General features: G+C 36.9%; 2 protein-coding genes and 1 long non-coding RNA gene across 7 annotated transcripts in view; 2 read left to right on the top strand and 1 right to left on the bottom strand.

Moving 5' to 3' along the window:
* ZBTB41 (zinc finger and BTB domain containing 41) overlaps positions 1–7,238 on the top strand; it is a 43,854-nt gene extending 36,616 nt beyond the window's left edge. For both annotated transcript variants that reach the window (XM_077902337.1, XM_077902338.1), the window contains exon 11: positions 2,662–7,238. In XM_077902337.1, the coding sequence (XP_077758463.1) occupies positions 2,662–3,317 (656 nt within the window). In that variant the 3' untranslated portion in view covers positions 3,318–7,238. The remainder of the gene's footprint in view (positions 1–2,661) is intronic.
* LOC144316439 (uncharacterized) overlaps positions 1–11,265 on the bottom strand; it is a 31,302-nt gene extending 20,037 nt beyond the window's left edge. For all 3 annotated transcript variants that reach the window (XR_013382387.1, XR_013382388.1, XR_013382389.1), the window contains exons 1-2: positions 11,064–11,265; positions 9,024–9,122 (exon numbers count right to left, since the gene is read on the bottom strand). This is a non-coding gene — a long non-coding RNA (uncharacterized LOC144316439). The remainder of the gene's footprint in view (positions 1–9,023; positions 9,123–11,063) is intronic.
* Positions 11,266–11,436: 171 nt separating this feature from the next.
* Positions 11,437–18,470, top strand: part of ASPM (assembly factor for spindle microtubules) — a 71,413-nt gene continuing 64,379 nt past the window's right edge. Inside the window, exons 1-2 of one of the 2 annotated variants that reach the window (XM_077902336.1) lie at positions 11,437–11,844; positions 13,472–13,615. In XM_077902336.1, coding sequence (XP_077758462.1) covers positions 11,569–11,844; positions 13,472–13,615 — 420 coding nt within the window. In that variant the 5' untranslated portion in view covers positions 11,437–11,568. The remainder of the gene's footprint in view (positions 11,845–13,471; positions 13,616–18,470) is intronic. The other variant, XM_077902335.1, reaches the window with a different exon arrangement.

Genomic DNA, 18,470 nt, shown 5'->3' with positions numbered 1-18,470 from the left:
TAGCTGACAAATAGGTTATATTTCTTCGAGCATTGTTTTCTCTACTTCTACTCTTAAAAAATAGACTTTCTATATATATATATCTTGCAAGAAACCTTTCCTTTGTCTCCTTAGGCCTCTGATATTTGATCTTGAGATGCATCCAACTTGGATTAATTATTGTCAAATCGATAATTTTGCTACAGAAAGACTTGCTGTAGAAAGTATATTTCTTTAATATGTATTCCTCATTTCATTAAGTTCATAGTATTGAACCTTTTCACTGTGTATCTTTAAGCACTCTGGATTTGCTTTCTAAATATAATATCAATATTTCTTTGTGGATCTTGCTCTTTTTACAAACTTAAATTCATTTTTTTCTGTTGGAAAATATTTGTTTAAAATGATCATAGAAATTTCTTAAAGAAATATGCCTACTTGGGTCTCAGTTTCTTAAAAGTATTTGTGGGACACTGAAACTGATTGACTATGACTTTAAGTCATTATAAAAGCTTTTTTATGAATGTGCTTAAGAAATTATCATGGTTAGTACTGTGCCAAAGGAGAACGCTTAAAACCAATATTTTTATCTTTAAAAATAAATTCTGTGCTTGTTGGTGGTGTTAGTAATGCTCTGCTAGGGTTTTTATTTTAAAAAAAAATCTTTAAAAGCTTCAGGTGTGACTGGTTTGATGCCAGGAATTACAGAAAGAATTTTATAGTTCTTGCATTTTGGAAGTGTAATTTTGTTTTTCAGAATGTTCTTTTATGACCTTTTTCATATTGTCCCTGATTCTAGGTATTTCAGGCGAAATCAAATTGTGGATACAGTGTGTTCTATACATGGTTGCAAATACTATCTTTTCAGGAATTTTAACTCTTAATATAATGTATTACTTCATGTCTTACTTCCTCTTTAGTGATATCAGTAATGATACAAGTCCAGAAACAAGTAGAAGTCTAATAGTACAGAAACCAGCAGTCCTGTCTGTATAAATTTTGTGTTATTGGGATTTGAAAGTTCCAGTGGTCTACAAAATAACAAACAATAATACTTAACAAATAATTAATTGTTTGATATTGGTGGCTCAACTTGAAGATGCAATTCTCTTAATTTTCTAGATTTGGCATTGTCGTAAATGGAGAGATGAAGAAAACAGTGCTACCAACAAACCCATGTAACAATTACTATAAAACCTTTTCATTTAGCTTTAAAAATAAGTGCCTCTGTGTCTGTTATACAGTTGTTTGTGTGGGCTTATTTGTTCTGTATTGCTGCCATAACGGATCACCACAGCCTCTTAAACAGTATAATTGTGTATGATTTACAACTCTGTTAATGAGAAGTCTAAAATCTAGATGTTGGTATGGCTGCATTTCTTTCTGGCAGCTCTAGAGAAGAATCTGTTTCTTTCTCAATTGTCCTTTTGGTAGAACTCATTCTTTGAGCTGTAGGACCAAGACGCAAATTCTAGTTTAATTACTTCTTACAAGCTGAGTGTCTTTCTTTCACAACTTCTGGAGGCCACATTTCTTGGATCTTGGGTCCTGGCCCTTTTTTCCATTTTCAAAGCCAGCAATGCAGGGGTTGAGTTCTCATTGCATCTCTCTGAACTGTTCTTCTTCAGTAACCGGCCACTTTTGAAGACTCATGTGTTTAAATTGCGCCTACCTGGATAATCCAGTTAATCTCCCCATTTCAATTGTTAATCAGATCTGCACAGCCCCTGTTGCCATGGAAAATAAAGTATTTATAGCTTCCTAGAACGTGTACATTTTTGGGAAGCCATTATTCTGACTACTACTTTGGCTAACCTATGAATTTATAATGTTTAATGTTAAAAACAAAACTACAGTGTGAAAACCTGACTCACAAAGAAGTGAAAACTAGTCCAACTTCCTTGTTGTTTACCCTGATCAATTCTCCTTATGATGACCTCAGGCTAGACAGAAGTATCACTATTTCTTTTCTTTTTTTTCTTTTTTTTAAGATTTTTATTTATTTATTCATGAGAGACAGACACAGAGAGAGGCAGAGACATAGACAGAGAGAGAGGCAGGCGCCATGCAGGGCGCTTGGTGTGGGACTTGATCCCAGGACTCCAGGATCACGCCCTGGGCCAAAGGCAAGTGCTTAACCACTGAGCCACCCAGGCATCCCAAGTATCACTATTTCTTAGTCTGAATCTAAGAACCCAGTTAATCAAAGTTGCAGTTTTACATTTTATCCTTCTTGCGTGGGAGGAAATTAGATGTTTTGGTTTTACAACTTTTTTAGGGGCTGTAGTGGGAATAAAAGCAAGCAATAATAATCCTCTGGGTCCGTTTAGTATTTACACCAGGTACAGATCTGAGCACGACTTATTTTCATTCAATCCATTTACCAACTCCGAGGTAGGTACTATTGTTATTCCATATTTCTGGTGAAGAAACTACATTTGGAAACTATCTTGCTCCAAGTTTGAGTGGTAAGTGGTACAGCTAGAATTCAAACCGGATCTTTTTAATGTTCAAGCCCGTTTTCTTCACTGGCTTAATATACGGTCTCCCTTATGTGATAGCATGTAGTATCACTGCTATTATTACGTTCCTGTGAGTATTCGTGTGGAAAATTTGCTACTTTAAATCATTGTCTTACCAAGTGAGTGCATTTTACACTTAATTTCATTTTTATTCATACAGGTGAAAAACCATACAAGTGTCAAATTTGCAATCAATCTTTTAGAATTAAGAAAACTTTAACAAAACACCTGGTTATTCACTCTGATGCCCGACCTTTCAACTGTCAGCACTGTAATGCAACATTTAAGCGGAAAGACAAGCTGAAATACCACATTGACCATGTTCATGGCATAAAATCTCCTGATGATCCTCTCGGTACTTCTGAGGAAAAACTTGTATCCTTGCCAGTAGAATACTCATCTGATGATAAAATCTTTCAAACAGAAACAAAACAATATATGGACCAGCCCAAAGTTTATCAGGCAGAAGCCAAGACTATGTTACAGAACGTGTCTGCCGAAGTATGTGTTCCAGTAACGCTGGTTCCAGTTCAGATGCCTGACACTCAGAGTGATCTGGTGCGTCATACCACCACCCTCCCACCATCTTCTCACGACATCTTGTCGCCACAGCCACAATCAACTGATTATCCCCGAGCAGCTGATTTAGCTTTTCTGGAAAAGTATACTCTTACTCCTCAACCTGCAAATATAGTTCATCCAGTACGACCTGAGCAAATGCTAGATCCTAGAGAACAGTCTTATCTTGGAACATTACTAGGCCTCGATAATGCTACTGCTGTACAAAGTATTTCTAATAATGAGCATCATTCATGAGTAAATCTAAACATTCCACAGACTTTTTAGATGGTTATGTGCTAATGGTAGCCTAGACTGATGGCTTTTAAATTAGTAGGGCTGCTATTTTTTCATTTTCTCTTGTTTCTCCAGTCCTCAGAACCATTTCAAATCAAGAAAAATACGTATCTCTGTTTACTGAGCATACAAGTATCTATTTGGACACATTTTGAGGTATAATATTTGAAATGAACATTTTTGTGATTTTTAAAAATGACTTAGTGCTAATTTTTAATGGTTTCTCAAACTTTTCAAAATTACTAGCTGTTGACTTTATGGCTTTGTTTTTGGTTTTTTCCTTAACTATCAGTGGAAATTTTTATTCTTCTTTAGTTTCAATCCTCTTTTCTCCCTTCACCATCTTCTAAACAAGCCTAAGGACTATGTAGCCTTTAAGAAAGAATGTAAGAGTACGCCGATAATTGCAACTCTTCCTTATCCTAACTTATGATCCATTCAGCATTTTAAACAATCGAATTAGGAATTTAAATTTATAGGGAAGTCTTGGATATTTCTGTGTTGTTTTTTATGTGGCCATAATTTCAGGCTATTATTAATCCTTTGGTCTTTTGGCAAATTCAAAGCCAGAAAGCTAACTTTAATGTAAGATTAGCTTGTTAAATGAACCCTAGAATTGAAATAATTATCCAAATGATTGGTTTTTACCTATGCTTCAATAATTATGAATAAGAAATGCAAATTTTTATGTATAGGCATTAAATTATAGAAGTTGAAAATGTATTAAAAGCAAATTATGACAGTTTTAACTAGATAGCTTTCAAGGTAAGTTCATCTTTTTATATTTTGTCATTTAAGAAACATCAACAGTACATCATAGCATGTATTTTCATCTCACTAAAGGAGGGGCAATTATAACTAATCAATGAAATTTAACTAACAAGCTACTTTTGATCTCATTTACATTGGCTAACGAAATTCTGGGAAACAGAACCTAGATATTTCATATTTAATTGTTAGGAAAGGTGCCAAATTTTAAAACATAATGTTTACTTTAATTAAAGGGAACCACTACTTGTATACAGATTTACATGTACTCTAAGACCTTTAATTTTGTTTTTCACATAAGCCTAATGTCTGTAATTATCCTTGATTTTTATTTTTGTAGGAGACAAAAGTTGAGGACTTGGTGAAAAGAAATAGCAGTCAGAGCAAAAAAACCTCAGTGATAAAAATTAATCGAAAAAAAAGTCAAAATTATAAAATACCTTTAAAGATGTGCACTTTCCATATTTTCAAGTCAATTTAAACTTAAAACTAGGATAATGTTTCCTAGTAGAGCTGCTTGAAGGATTAGAATAGGCAGGGTTGATTTATTACTAGCATGTCATTTGTATGTAAACTACTGGAAAATAGCAATTTTAAGAGTTTTCTATTTCAGTTTTGTTTACACTCCTAATTGCTTTAAGCACTTTTTTTGTGTAAACTGTAAAGTCTGGCCCAGCCCTTGTGAAAAAAATCACAAATAAAATAATGAAGTTCTAATGAATGAAATTTAACCACTTAATAATGGGGAAACTTGTTTACTGAAGCACTTAAGAAATGAAGGTACTTTACAGGAAAATTCACCATACTAGTGGAAATAAAACAAAAGGAGAAAAAATGTTGAGATTGAGGCAGTTAACCAAAGTAGCTCATGTAAGTAACAAAACCAACCTGAGTTCACCTCAGTTATCAGGGTTTGGTTGTGATTAATCTAGGACCAGTAGAGATGATTAATGTATTCTTTTTAAAACATTCTTGCTTTTGTGTGGAAATGTTATATGAGGTACTTACATGATTGAACTTGACTATCTGAGGTACTATTAGTCTGTTAGTCTTTCAAAATGACTTGTAAAAATACAGATCTTTATGATTTTTATCATAAAGACCAAGATTTTAACTAAAAACCTTACTATAATGAAATGAAATAATACCTACAAGTATACCCTGCCTTACAGTAACAGAAACCATTGTAGAAGAGTTTGGACTTACAGAAAGGCAGATGGCACGTATGTGTCTGTGTACAGTATATTATATGCTTGGTAGCAAGAAAGAAATAGGGTGTTGCATTTTCACATTGAAAAGAATACTTTGCTTTTTGAAGGTATTTACTTTAGGATTCTTTTCATAATAATTCCCCTATAATTTGATTGTAGGTATTGGTTTACAGTATAAAACTTTTCTGGAATACATCTCTTATATAAAGTGAAATAGAATTATATTTAGTTATAATTGTAGATAAACTTGAATACTGGTTTACTCTCTTTTAAAATGCTTTCAGTTATCTCGTTTAACCTCATAAGCAGCTCTGAAAGAGAAAGGATGTACTATATTCCCATTTTAGAGAAAAAGAATCTGAGGTTAAGATAAAGGACTCAGTAAGCTCACATCGTTAATAAATGGCAGAGCTACTAATAGGGAAAGAAAGCTAGCATTAATAAATGCTTAACTATGTGCCAGGCACTACATTTTCTCATGTAATCTTAAGCAGTCTGGGAATTAGATAACATAATTCTTAGGAAGAACTGATCTCAGCGGGTGGACTAACATACACAAATCTGCTGCCTCTAATTTCCAAAATTAGAATATAGGAAATTTTAAAATTATGAAAACCTCATGGATTTGGGCAAACTGAATGTATATATGTTGTTGAAGTTGGCACAAAAAATATGAAATGAGGCCTACTCTTTTTCAGTTAACCTTTTGTAATATTTAATTTGGAGTATTTGGACAAATGTCCCATTAACTCTAAAATCCATTAATTTTGTATAACTATACTTAATTTTGAATCTTGCAACTAAGTTTAGCCTCATTCAGAATTTTTTATTTTATGAGCATAATTTATTGTTTTAAATTAATTTTTTAGCTATAGCAGTTAGCACTTAATATGTAAATTGAATAATTTATCAAGTGTAGAAATTTGTTAACCTAATCAGTTTTTACTTAAATGCACCAAAGATTTTTAGTAGGTATTAAAATAGTTTAAAAGAATTAAAATTCTTTGTTGTTTGAATAAATATTTGTCCAAAGAAGCACAGTTGAAGTCCTAGGATTATGGATTTAAAAAAAAAATCATTAGTTTGAATACTAAGATTGTTTGTGTTTATATGTATAAAAATAAAAACAGAAGAAAATACTCTGGGAATAGTCATACTGACAAACCAATTACAAGTAAGAATACTCAGTTTTCCTCAGTTTAATTAATTGAATGTTATCTTTAAGTGGACACTATTAAATGCTAAGTAATAAGCTTATTTTTTACACTACACTATTAAAATAATTTTGCCTTAGAATTTTTTTTTAAGACAAGTTGAAGTTATTTTTATAAGAAACCCCACCTATTTTTTGCAGCCTAAAATACCATTTAAGATGAGGGTTTGTTCTTCATGCCAGCAAGATTTAACCAACAATAGTAAAGGTAATGATCTTTGCATACTTTTAAGTAATTTAGTCATTTATTGCTGGGAGAAAAGGAGTAGCATAAATAGGGTTTTAAACTGGTGCTTTATTAAGTGACTTCCTTTTAAGCGACTGTAGGTCATGAAATAGGTACAGTAATAATTTTCTGTCAACTTTAAAAGTGTCAAGACATCTTTGCAGAGTGACTACAAACTGTTAAGGGCTAAAAAGTAAGTAAATATCATTCGTTGCTTTTTACTCTTTAATTGCAAACAAAAACACAAACTGGTATGTTTGTAAGTTTGAGTTCTCTTCCTACAGATAATTTTTAACATATCATTGATGAAAAGTCAGATTTAGAGCATTAGCTCTTTGACAGTGTCCTTTTTATACCCAGTCTTTTCTGAATTGAATGCTTTGTGCCTTTTCAATGTGTTGTAGTTGCTTAAAATTGATTCTGCTGGCTAGATTGTACTGGTTAATAAATGATTTTGATTTTGTTGTTGTTGTTATGGGTTTTATGTTTGTGCTGCCTGCTGGACAGGCAACCCTTTTTTTAGATTACTTTATGGTTATTTAGGAAAATGGCACTAAGTACTAGTGTGAAAATTTGGTTTTGTTAAATCTCTTTTGTGGCCTTTATAGTTACTGTGAAGCCACTCCAGGGCCTGTCTCTAGATACTTATTAGAGGAATCTGACAAATAAAATCAAATGAGTAGTGTGTCTGCCTCACTGTCTCCTCCTCCCACCCATCCTCCCCTCCCTTTTTAAAAATAATTAGTTCCCATAACTACACAGCTCTACATTGAATGGCTTCTCATTTCAGTTTGCCTAAAACTGAACTAGAGGTGATGGTTTGAGATGAGTTTCTCATTAAGAGCAGCAACATCCCAAACAACATACAATTTGAGTTGATGAACTCAGGAAAAATTAGGACTTTTAAAGTCATATTTGGATTGTTCTAAGATTCAGTGCCAAATTTGAAGTGACTAAAAATGTATTCTTTAATAAGGAACAAGTAGCATTTCTAAAACTTTTTAAATACTATTATGATAAATGTTACTTGTGATTACAGTGAATAATGGATAATAGAGTAATTTTCTAAATAATTTCTAGGACCTATAGGCAATCCTTCCATAGATCTTCCCCCTTTTGCACATTCCTCTCAGTAAAATCTATAGTGTTCTTTTGGGATCAGCCCCTTGTTTCCTCTAATGTTATTTCAACTTAAAGATCCTTTTATCCTAGAATATTAGCATGCTTTCTGCTCTTCCCTTTGGAAGTAGCATTAATAAGATAGAAGTAATAGGATTAGGTTGTGTGGAAGATGAGAGAAAGAAGGTCTTGGTAGAGAGAGTGACTATGTTTTGTTTACTCTTCATGTTTCATTCACCTTGCTATGTATTGATTTTAAATCTATGACTATTGAAGAATCTCAAGACAATTTAAATTTAGCCTCTGCAGCCATTTATACAAAGAGAAAATAAGAATTATATTCCGAGAATAGAAGTTATACAAAGACGGACATATCTTTTTTTAAATTCTTAAGTAAAAAATAATTTCAGTGCTTGCATTATTGTTGGAGAGTCTAAAACATTTCTTGAATGAAGAGCATGTATACTTCCCATTGTTATTTTGCCTCTTTGCTTGATATTCCTGCTTGCGTTAAAGTTGGACAGTGTACTGTGGTGTAATTACAAAATTTTTATTTCTTCCAACAATTGGACTTTTCTTATCCCTATAGATACAACTGTATTACAATAGATGAGTGTGGCTGCCAAAAAGAATGAGTACAGAGGTGAGCATTTAGCTGCTCTATGTTGTGTAGTAAGTGTTCTGATTAAGGGGATTCATGATGTACATTAAAGTGGAAATGCTTTTAAACTTAGCCTTCAGTCTCAAATCATAAGTTTTGTTTTTAATCATTAAAGGACACTTAAAAGCAATTACAAAGAAAAATCTAAAATATCAAAATTCATTATTTTGTCAACTGTGTGTGAAGTATCTTGTGTTACATAGATATTTTAGCTGTCTCATGTTTCATAAATACAAATGTCTTTATAGAAAAATTCAGTTCTCTGTGAAGACTAGGAAGTGTATTGTATATTGAACTAGTTCTTTGTGTTATTTTGATATTTAAAATAAATATAAACTTCTTTGGTCCTAATAAAGCATATCTAGGTTTTATTGAACACATTCGAAAGCATAAGAATGCAGAACATACTCTGCATGCCTCCTTAAAAATTCAATGCAAAGACCATAAACAGCTGGAACATCTGGCTTACCACACAGTTCCATCCATAAACCAGGCTTTTTCTTTCTTTATGAAACGGTCGGTCACAAGGAAATCCACAATTTTCCCAAGTTGTAGATTGAGAGAAAGGCTGGGAAATACAGATGATTTTGAGCAATGTGGGTCTTTGCAGGAACTGACCCCTGCCTGGCATAGTTGAAAATCTGCATAACTTTTGACTCCTCAAAAAGTTAACTAATAGCCAACTGTTGAGCAGAAGCCTTACCAATAACATAAACAATGCATATTTTGCATGTTATATGTATTATATACTATATTCCTAAAGATACAGTAAGCTAAAGAAATAAAATGTTATTAAGAAAGTCATAAGAAAGAGGAAAATACATTTAGAGTACTGTAAAAAGTCCTGCAAGTGGACGGGTGCAGTTCAAACCCATGTTTTCCTAAGGTCACCTGCATTTGCAAAAATGTAACCGGGATGTAGGGAAACAAGCAATAATGCAATACTCTGGAACTATTAACAACTTTGGTATTCCCTCCCCCAGATTCTAAGGGATGAGGGGAAAGACCCATGTGGAGAGGGCACCTACCTGTTAGGCTATGTGTCACTTTTAATGATGAGATGTAGTCAGCCCAAGGTGGGAGAGGGGAAGAAGGACTAAGTACCCTCCCTTCCCTCTTCTCCCTTAGTGACCTCCCTCTTCGAAACAAACCAGAAGCCATAGAGTAAGAAAAGCTATTAATGTAGCATATACAGAATATCAGAATCCCACAGCAAAGAACAGTGTGGAAAATAGGGGAGTGGAAGTGGAGGGGCAAATAAAAAAATACCCAGGACAGTTCATTGTGCTTTAAAAAAAAAAAAAAGTGAGTTAATAGCATTTCTTCATGAAAAATTATGAAGGGAAAACATATAAACAAAATGTACTATCACCATGTTAAAAGACTTGAACCAAACACTTCAGTGACTTAAGCTTTAAGAGGGCTTATATTTGCAATGTCACATTGATGAATAACATTAACAATATGAAATAAGTGTACTTGAAAATCACTGTAATTCATATTAGCATTTTTTGCTTAAAAAGTTAGCAGTGTTCTTATTGTGCATCAATCCTAAAGGCTTCTTTAAAAAAAAAAACTCAGTAAACAATTTTGCTTAAAAATTGGTAAGGTAACAAGATTCAACTTCAGGTTGTGTTGGGTGTCAGTGAGTCAGTGAATATGATTTAATATCTGCCCTTTCTCATTTTGTTTTCTACTCAGAGCCTTTGCTTTTTATATACTTTTGCATAGCCATACACACCTCCATACCTTATAGTTTAGTTTCTATCTTTAGAGGCAGGATGGTAGAGTGGATAAGAGCAGAGCAGGACTATAAATTACCTATGTATGTATCCTAGGTTTGCAACTTGCTGTCCTGTGTGCTGTACGGTAAATAACTGTAAAATAACAAGAGTAGCTATTCCACAGAGTTGAAATGAGAGTTGAGGTAAATGTGTAAAAGACTTTAAACAATCCCTGGCATCTCGTAAATAGTAATATGCAAGCCATAATCATCATTACATACCCACAATTAAAAAGCAAGAAGTTGTCAAGGGCAGTGGCTGTCAAAACCATTACTTAACGAATTATTGGGAATCTCGGTTTTCTTTTGTGTTTTGCTCCCAGGATCCCGAGGTAAGAAGAAACCCAGCCTGTCAAAGTACTGAGCCCTCGTAGGGTCAGCCACTGGAATCCTAAATACGTAAAACTAAAAGTTGCTCTAATCCAGGCGCTCTTGGCAATCCTAAAAGTAGACAGAGCATCAATTCTAGAGCTGCAGAAGTCGGCCGCAACGCCTTAAGCCTAATAGAAACGCTATTTGGCGGGAGGTCTCCCGAGACGCCGGCAGCTCACTTGGCAGCTCACCTGGCACCCGCAGGGCTGCCCTCCCCGCCCCCCCCCCCCCGGGCTCGCCCCGCCCTCCCTCCCTCCCCAGAGCAAAAGGAGAGCTAATGACTATATAATTCAGGGCGGGGTATGTTAGATGAGAGCAATCATTTAAATTAATTAGCCTCCTTCGCGGTTTTACCTAAGGTTGGCCCGGGCACCCGCAATGATGGCTGCATTTACGGTGGAAATAAATGCTGTTGCTCTCTTCCCTTTACCTCAGCCTGTTTGCAAATAAGAAAAAGCGAATCTCTAGGCTGCAGCTCGGGCTTCGGGGTGGGGTGGGGTCCGGTCCGGTCCCGCCCCGCCCCAGCCGAGCGAGCGAGGGCCCGTCTAACCGTTTAAATAAGGCGCCGGCGTCCCATTGGCTGGCGCCTGCTGCCCGCTGATTGGCCCCGCCGGAGGTGGGCGGTGCCCGAGCGCGCCCATTGGTGGAGGCGACGCGTTTAAACCGAGGTTGGGGCCGCGCGGGCCCCGCGCCCGTCTGTGGTTTGTGCCTTGGTGGCCCGTGCGACTGTTCCGTGGCGCGTCGGCGACTGGACACGAAAGGGGGGCGAGTCCGCTCCTAGACGCCCCAGCCGGGTCCCCGCTGCGCCGCAGCCTCGCGGGAGCGGCGCCAGAACCTCCGGCGGCGTCTCGACGCTGCCATGGCGACCCGGCGGGCCGGGCGAAGCTGGGAGGTGAGCCCCTCCGGGCCGAGGCCGGCGGCCGGGGAGGCGGCGGCGGCGTCCCCGCCGGTCCTGTCTCTCAGCCACTTCTGCAGGTCGCCTTTCCTCTGCTTCGGAGACGTGCGCCTGGGAGGCTCGCGGACGCTGCCCCTGCTGCTGCACAACCCCAACGACGAGGCCGCCCTTGTGGAGGTCTGCCGCGCCCCCGCCGCGCAGCAGGGCTTCAGCGTCTCTCCGCGCCGCTTCCAGCTGCAGGTGGGTGGTGGGCGGGGCGAGCCGGGGGCGGGGGCGGGGGCGGGGGGCAGCCCTGCGGGTGCCAGGTGAGCTGCAGGTGAGCTGCCGGCGTCTCGGGAGACCTCCGCCAAATAGCGTTTCTATTAGGCTTAAGGCGTTGCGGCGGACTTCTGCAGCTCTAGAATTGATGCTCTGCCTACCTTTAGGATTGCCAAGAGCGCCTGGATTAGAGCAGCTTTTACTTTTATTTATTTATCTATTTACGTATTTATTTATTATTTATTTATTATTTATGCATGCATGCGAGACACAGAAGAGAGGCAGAGACATAAGAGGCAGAGAAGCAGGCTCCATGCAAGGAGCCAATGTGGGACTCTATCCCGGGTCTCCAGGATCACGCCCCGGGCCGAAGGCAGGTGCTAAACCGCTGAGCCACCCAGGGATCCCCTAGAGCAGCTTTAAAAAAAAAAAAAAGTACATTGCTTCCTCTCAGTCATCATAATATGCGTTTTAGTTTCCATATGTATCCGGGAAACCGACTCCAAAGTAGTCGGAGTAACTACTTAATGCTGGTGAAATGCTGAGCTGTTTTGGCTGAATGGGTCTATAGCAAAAAAAAAAAAAAAAAAAAAGCGAGAGAGAGAGAGAGAGAGAGAGAGAGGAGAGAAAGCACCTGTTCAGGGTTTGTTTGGTTTTGGGTTGTTTTATTTTTTTTCCCCAACAAGCATGGGGGTGGAGGAGGGGGAATGCATGACGCTTTACTATTTTGACCCTTTTTCCCCCTCCTTTGCTATAGTGTAGTCTTAATGATGAATCAGATTTGATTTTGCAACGGTTGTTTCAAAACCAACCTGCGTAGCTTTCCTGCGTTGGCATTGGCCGTAGTAATGTTTCCATCCCTCCTACCAAGAGCTAGAGGATTTGGCTGCTGCGGGCTTCCCAATTGAGAACCTTTGAAAGTATGAAAATAAACCATTAGCTGAGATTGTCTGTACAACTGCATCCATCCTAAGGTCGCGAGAAGAGGCTCTAATCAGAGGTCCACCGACTTGTGTGCCAGCAGTGGTTACACTGTCTCCTCTACTTAGGGAATGCCTGCTTTTCGTTCTATGGGAAGATACAGATTTTTTTCTCTGTGTAATACTTTTTTATTTCTTTTGTTATGTGGACTAAAGTTTTATGGGTTTTCGATTTATCTCGTTAGAATTTGCCGTTTTGCAGAGTAAAAGTTCACTTTTCTAAACTGAGTTTTTTAAAACTAGCTGCTTATGATGTTTTATGGCTTCTACTTTAAAACAAAACTTGTCTTTTTTTTTTTCTTCCCCTGAAAACCGATGGACACAGAGTTTGTTTTGTCATTGAGGGGGTTTTCCATCTGATAAATTGCTGCCAGGCTATGGAGTGTTGGTGCAGTTAAGATTTTATTATAATTCTATTTTCTTGTTGAACCTTGTTAAGCCACCTAGTGGCTTTTTTCCTTACAATGAACTTAGAAAAATATTTTTGGCTTGTTGAATGTTGTTACAGTATAGAGTATTGGTGACTAACAATTATTAATCCCCTACTGTATTCTAAACTGTATATAATATGTTTTGACATTATGCATCGCTATTTTTATACCCATTTGAAATGTGTTCTTTGATTATAGCCTAAAGAAAAAATTGTTATTTCTGTTAACTGGACACCATTAAAAGAAGGCCGAGTAAGAGAGACTGTGACATTTCTTGTAAATGATGTTCTGAAACACCAAGCTATATTACTAGGAAATGCAGAAGAGCAGAAAAAGAAAAAGGTAATAAGTTTTAATCATCCTGTGGTTTACTCTAAGAAAATAACGAGTAAAAACTTTGAAAGTCTTTGTTTGTTTCAGACTTTTATTTAAATTCTAGTTAGTTAACATATAGTGTAATATTGGTTTCGGGAGCAGAATTTAATGATTTGTTATTTACATACAATACCCAGTGCTCATCACAAGTGGCCTCCTCAATACCCATCACCCATTTAATCCATCTACCACCCACCTCCTCTCCAGCAGCCCTCAGTTTGTTCCCTATAGTTAAGTCTCTTAAGTTTTGTCTCCCTCTTTTTTTTCTCTCTCTTCTCCTCTGTTCATCTGTTTTGTTTCTTAAACTCCACATATGACTGAAATCATATGGTGTCTTTCTGTCACTGACATATTTCCCTTAGCATAATACACTCTAGCTCCATCCACCTCGTTGCAAATGGCATGATATTCTTTTTTTTTTCTTTCTTTTTTTTTTTTTTAAGTTTTATTTATTTATGATAGTCACAGAGAGAGAAAGAGAGGCAGAGACATAGGCAGAGGGAGAAGCAGGCTCCATGCACCGGGAGCCCGACATGGGATTCGATCCCGGGTCTCCAGGATTGCGCCCTGGGCCAAAGGCAGGCGCCAAACCGCTGTGCCACCCAGGGATCCCGGCATGATATTCTTTTTGATGACTAATATTCCATTGTGTGTGTAGATATATAGATATAGATCTCCCTCTTTTTCATCCATTTATCCATCAATGGACATTTGGGCTTGTCTGATAATTTTGCTATTGTTGATAATGCTACCATAAACTTTGCAGTGCATATGCCTCTTTGAATCAGTATTTTTGTATCCTGTGGGTACAATAATAATACCCAATAATGCGATTGCCAGGTGGGAGTGTGGTTCTATTTTTGACTTTTTGAGGAACCTCCATACTGTTTCCCAGAGTGGCTGCACCAGTTTGCATACCCATCAACAGTATAAGAAGGTTCCCCTTTCTCTGCATCCTAGCCAACATCTGTTGCTTCCTGAGTTAATTGTAGCCATTCCGACAGGTGTGAGTGATATCTCATCATGGCTTTGATTTGTATTTCTCTGATGATGAGTTGATGTTGAGCATCTTCTTTGGACAAATGTCTGTTCATGTCTTCTGCCCATCTCCTGATTGGATAATTTGTTCTTTGGGTGTTGAGTTTGATAAGTTCTTTATAGATTTGGATACTAACCCTTTATCAGATATGCCATTTGCAAACATCTTCCATTCCTTATGCTACCTTTTACTTTCATTGACTGTTTCCTTCACTGTGCGGAAGCTTTTTATCTTAATGAGGTCCCAGTGGTTCATTTTTGCCTTTCTCTTGCCTTCAGAGAGTGGGCAGCCCCGGTGGCTTAGCGGTTTAGTGCCGCCTTCAGCCCAGGGTGTGATCCTGGAGACCCGGGATCGAGTCCCACGTCAGGCTCCCTGCATGGAGCCTGCTTCTCCCTCTGCCTGTGTTTCTGCCTCTCTCTCTCTCTGTCTCTTTCTCTCTGTCTCTAATGAATGAATAAAATCTTTAAAAAAAAAAAAAAAAGAGAGAGAGATATGTCTGGTAAAACAATAATTGTTGCTACATCTGATGTCAAAGAGGTCACTGCCTGTGTTTTCCTTTAGGATTTTGATGGTTTCCTGTCTCACATTTAGGTCTTTCATCTGTTTTGAATTTATTTTTCTGTGTGGTGTAAGAAAGTGGTCCCGTTTCATTCTTCTGCATGTGACTGTCCAGTTTTCCCAACACCATTTGTTGAAGAGACTTTTTTCCATTGTATATTCTTTCCTGCTTTGTCAAAGATTAGTTGACCGTATACTTGTGGGCCCATTTCTGGGTTTTCTCTTCTGTTCTGCTGATCTGTATGTCTGTTTTTGTGCCAATACCATACTGTCTTAATGACTACAGCTTTATAATATCCCTTGAAGTCCAGAATTGTGATGCCTCCAGCTTTGCTTTCCTTTTTCAAGATTGTTTTGGCTATTTGGGGTCTTTTGTGGTTCCATACAAATATTAGGATTGTTTGCTTTAGCTCGGTGAAAAATACTAATGATTTTTGATAGGGATTGCATTAAATGTGTAGATTTCTTTGATTGGTATAGACATTTTAACAAAATTTGTTCTTCCAATCCATGAGCATGGAATGTTTTTCCATTTCTGTGTGTCATCCTCAATATCTTTCATAAGCATTCTATAGTTTTCAGAGGAGAGATCTTTTACTTCTTTGATTAGGTTTATTCCTAGTTATGGGTTTTGGTGAATTGTAAGTGGGATTGATTCCTTGATTTCTCTTTCTGCTGTTTCTTTATTGTTGTATAGAAATGCAACAGATTTCTGTACATTTATTTTATATCCTACAACTTTACTGAATTTGTTTATTCTAGCAGTTTTTTGGTGAAATCTTTCAGGTTTTCTACATGGTGTATCATATTATCTGCACATAGTGTAAGACGTCTTCCTTGCTGATTTGAATGCCTTTTATTTCTTTTTCTTGTCTGATTGCTGAGGCTAAGACTTCTAGTACTATGTTAAATAAAAGTGGTTAGAGTAGACATCCCTGTTTTGGGGCTCTATCTTGGGACCTCAGAGGAAAAGCTCTCAGTTTTTCTCCTTAGAGGATAAGAATGGATGCTGTACTTTGTTAGATGCTTTTCTTGTATCTATTGAGAGGATCATATGGTTCTGATCCTTTCTTTTATTAATGTGTATCACGTTGATTTGTGAATATTGAACCACCCTTGCAACCCAGGGGAAAAAAAAAGAATCCCACCTGATTGCAATGAAGGATTCTTTTTAATGTACTGCTGGATTTGATTTACTAGTATCTTGTTGAGAATTTTTGCAACCGTGTTCATCAGGTATGTTGGTCAGTAATTCTCCTTTTTAGTGAGGTCTTTGTTTTGGGAATCAAAGTAATGCTGGCCTGATAGAATGAGTTTGGAAGTTTACTTTCCATTTCGATTTTTTTGAAACAGTTTGGGAAGAATGGATATTAACTCTTCTTTTAACTATTTGGTAAAATTCCCCTGGAAGCCATCTGGCCCTGGACTTTTGTTTGTTGGGAGATTTTTGATTACTGATTCAATCTTTGCTGGTTATGAGTCTGTTCAAATTTTCTGTCTTCATATTTCAGTTTTGGTGTTATGTATGTTTCTAGGAATTTCTCCATTTCTTCCAGATTGCCCAATTTTTTAACATGTAATTTTTCATACTATTCTAATTGTTTGTATTTCTGTGGTGTTGGTTATAATCTATCCTCTTTCATTCATGCATTCATTTACTTGAGACCTTTCCTCTTTTCTCTCTGATAAGTCTCGCTAGAGGGTTATCAATTTAATTCTTAAAAAAAAACAAAAACAAAAAAAACAAACCAGCTCCTAGTTTCACTGATGTCTTTTTTTCCCCCCTGTATCATTTATTTCTGCCCTAATCTTTATTATTTCTCTACTTCTGCTGTCTTTAGACTTTGCTTTTCCTATTCTAGCTCCTTTAGGTGTAAGATAAGATTGTATATTTGGATTTTTATTGTTTCTTGAGGTAGGCCTACATTGTTGTATACTTCCCTCTTATGACCACTTTAGCTGCATTCCAAAAGTTTTAGACTATCATATTTTAATTTCCTGGTTGACCCATTCATTCTTTAGTAGATGCTCTTTAACAACTCCATGTATGTGGTCTTTCCAAATTTTTTCTTGTGGTTGACTTAAAGTTTCAGAAAATATGCATGGTATGATCTCAATCTTTTTGTACTTTTTGAAATCTGATATGTGATCTATTCTGGAGAATGTTTCATGTGCACTCTAAAAGACTTTGTATTCAGCTGCTTTAGGATGAAACATTCTGAATAGATCTGTTAAGTCCATCTGTTTCAGTATGTCATTCAAAGTTGTTTCCTTGTTGTTCTTCTGCTTAGGTGAGTCAGATGTTAAAGTCTCCTCCTATTATCGTATTATTATCAATGAGTTTCCTTAAGGTTTGTTATTAATTGTTTTATATATTTAGGTGCTCTGAAGTTGGAAACATAAATATTTAAAATTGTTAGATCTGCTTGTTGGATAGATCCCTATGTTATGATATAGTGCCCTTCTTCATCTCTTGTTACCGCCTTTGGTTTAAAATCAAGTTTGTCTGATATAAGGATGGCTGCCCCAGCTTTCTTTTGATGGTCATTAGCATGATAAATGGTTCTCTATCCCTTCACTTTCAGTCTGAGGTATCTTTAGGTCTAAAATGAGTCTCTCCAGCATGTAGGTGCATCTTATTTTTTTATCCATTCTGATACCCTTTGTCTTTTGATTGGAGCATTTAGTCCATTTAGATTCAGAGTGATTATTGATAAATATGAATTTAGTGCTATTGTAATACCTGTAAAGTTGTTTCTGGAGATTTCTCTGTTCTTTTCTAGTCTTTGTTGTTTTTGTTCTGTCTTTCCCATTCAAAGAATCTCTTTTCATATTTTTTGTAGAGCTGGTCACGAATTCCTTTAGTTTTTGTTTATCTGGGAAACTTTATCTCTCCTTCTATTCTGAATGACAGCCTTGCTGGATAAAGTGTTCTTGGCTGCTTATTTTTCCCATTCACGCATTGAATATATCATGCCACTTGCTTCTGGCCTGCCAGGTTCTGTGGATATATCAGCTGCTAACCTGACTTGTCTTCTTTGTAAGTTAAGGATATATTTTCCCTTGTTGCTCTCAGGATGTTTTTCTTATGTCTGTATTTTGCACATTTTACTACAGTATGTTTTATTGTTGGCTTGCTTTTGAGAGTTGGATTTAGATGTTTGTGCCTCTTGGATTTAGATGTTTGTTTCTTTTCCCAGATTAGGGAAGTTTTCAGCTATAATT

The sequence above is a fragment of the Canis aureus genome, chromosome 6 (assembly GCF_053574225.1).
Source record: "Canis aureus isolate CA01 chromosome 6, VMU_Caureus_v.1.0, whole genome shotgun sequence".
Classification (NCBI taxonomy): Eukaryota; Metazoa; Chordata; class Mammalia; order Carnivora; family Canidae; genus Canis; species Canis aureus.
Note: the sequence above shows the minus strand (reverse complement) of the source record. Positions and strands in the feature narration are given on the sequence as shown.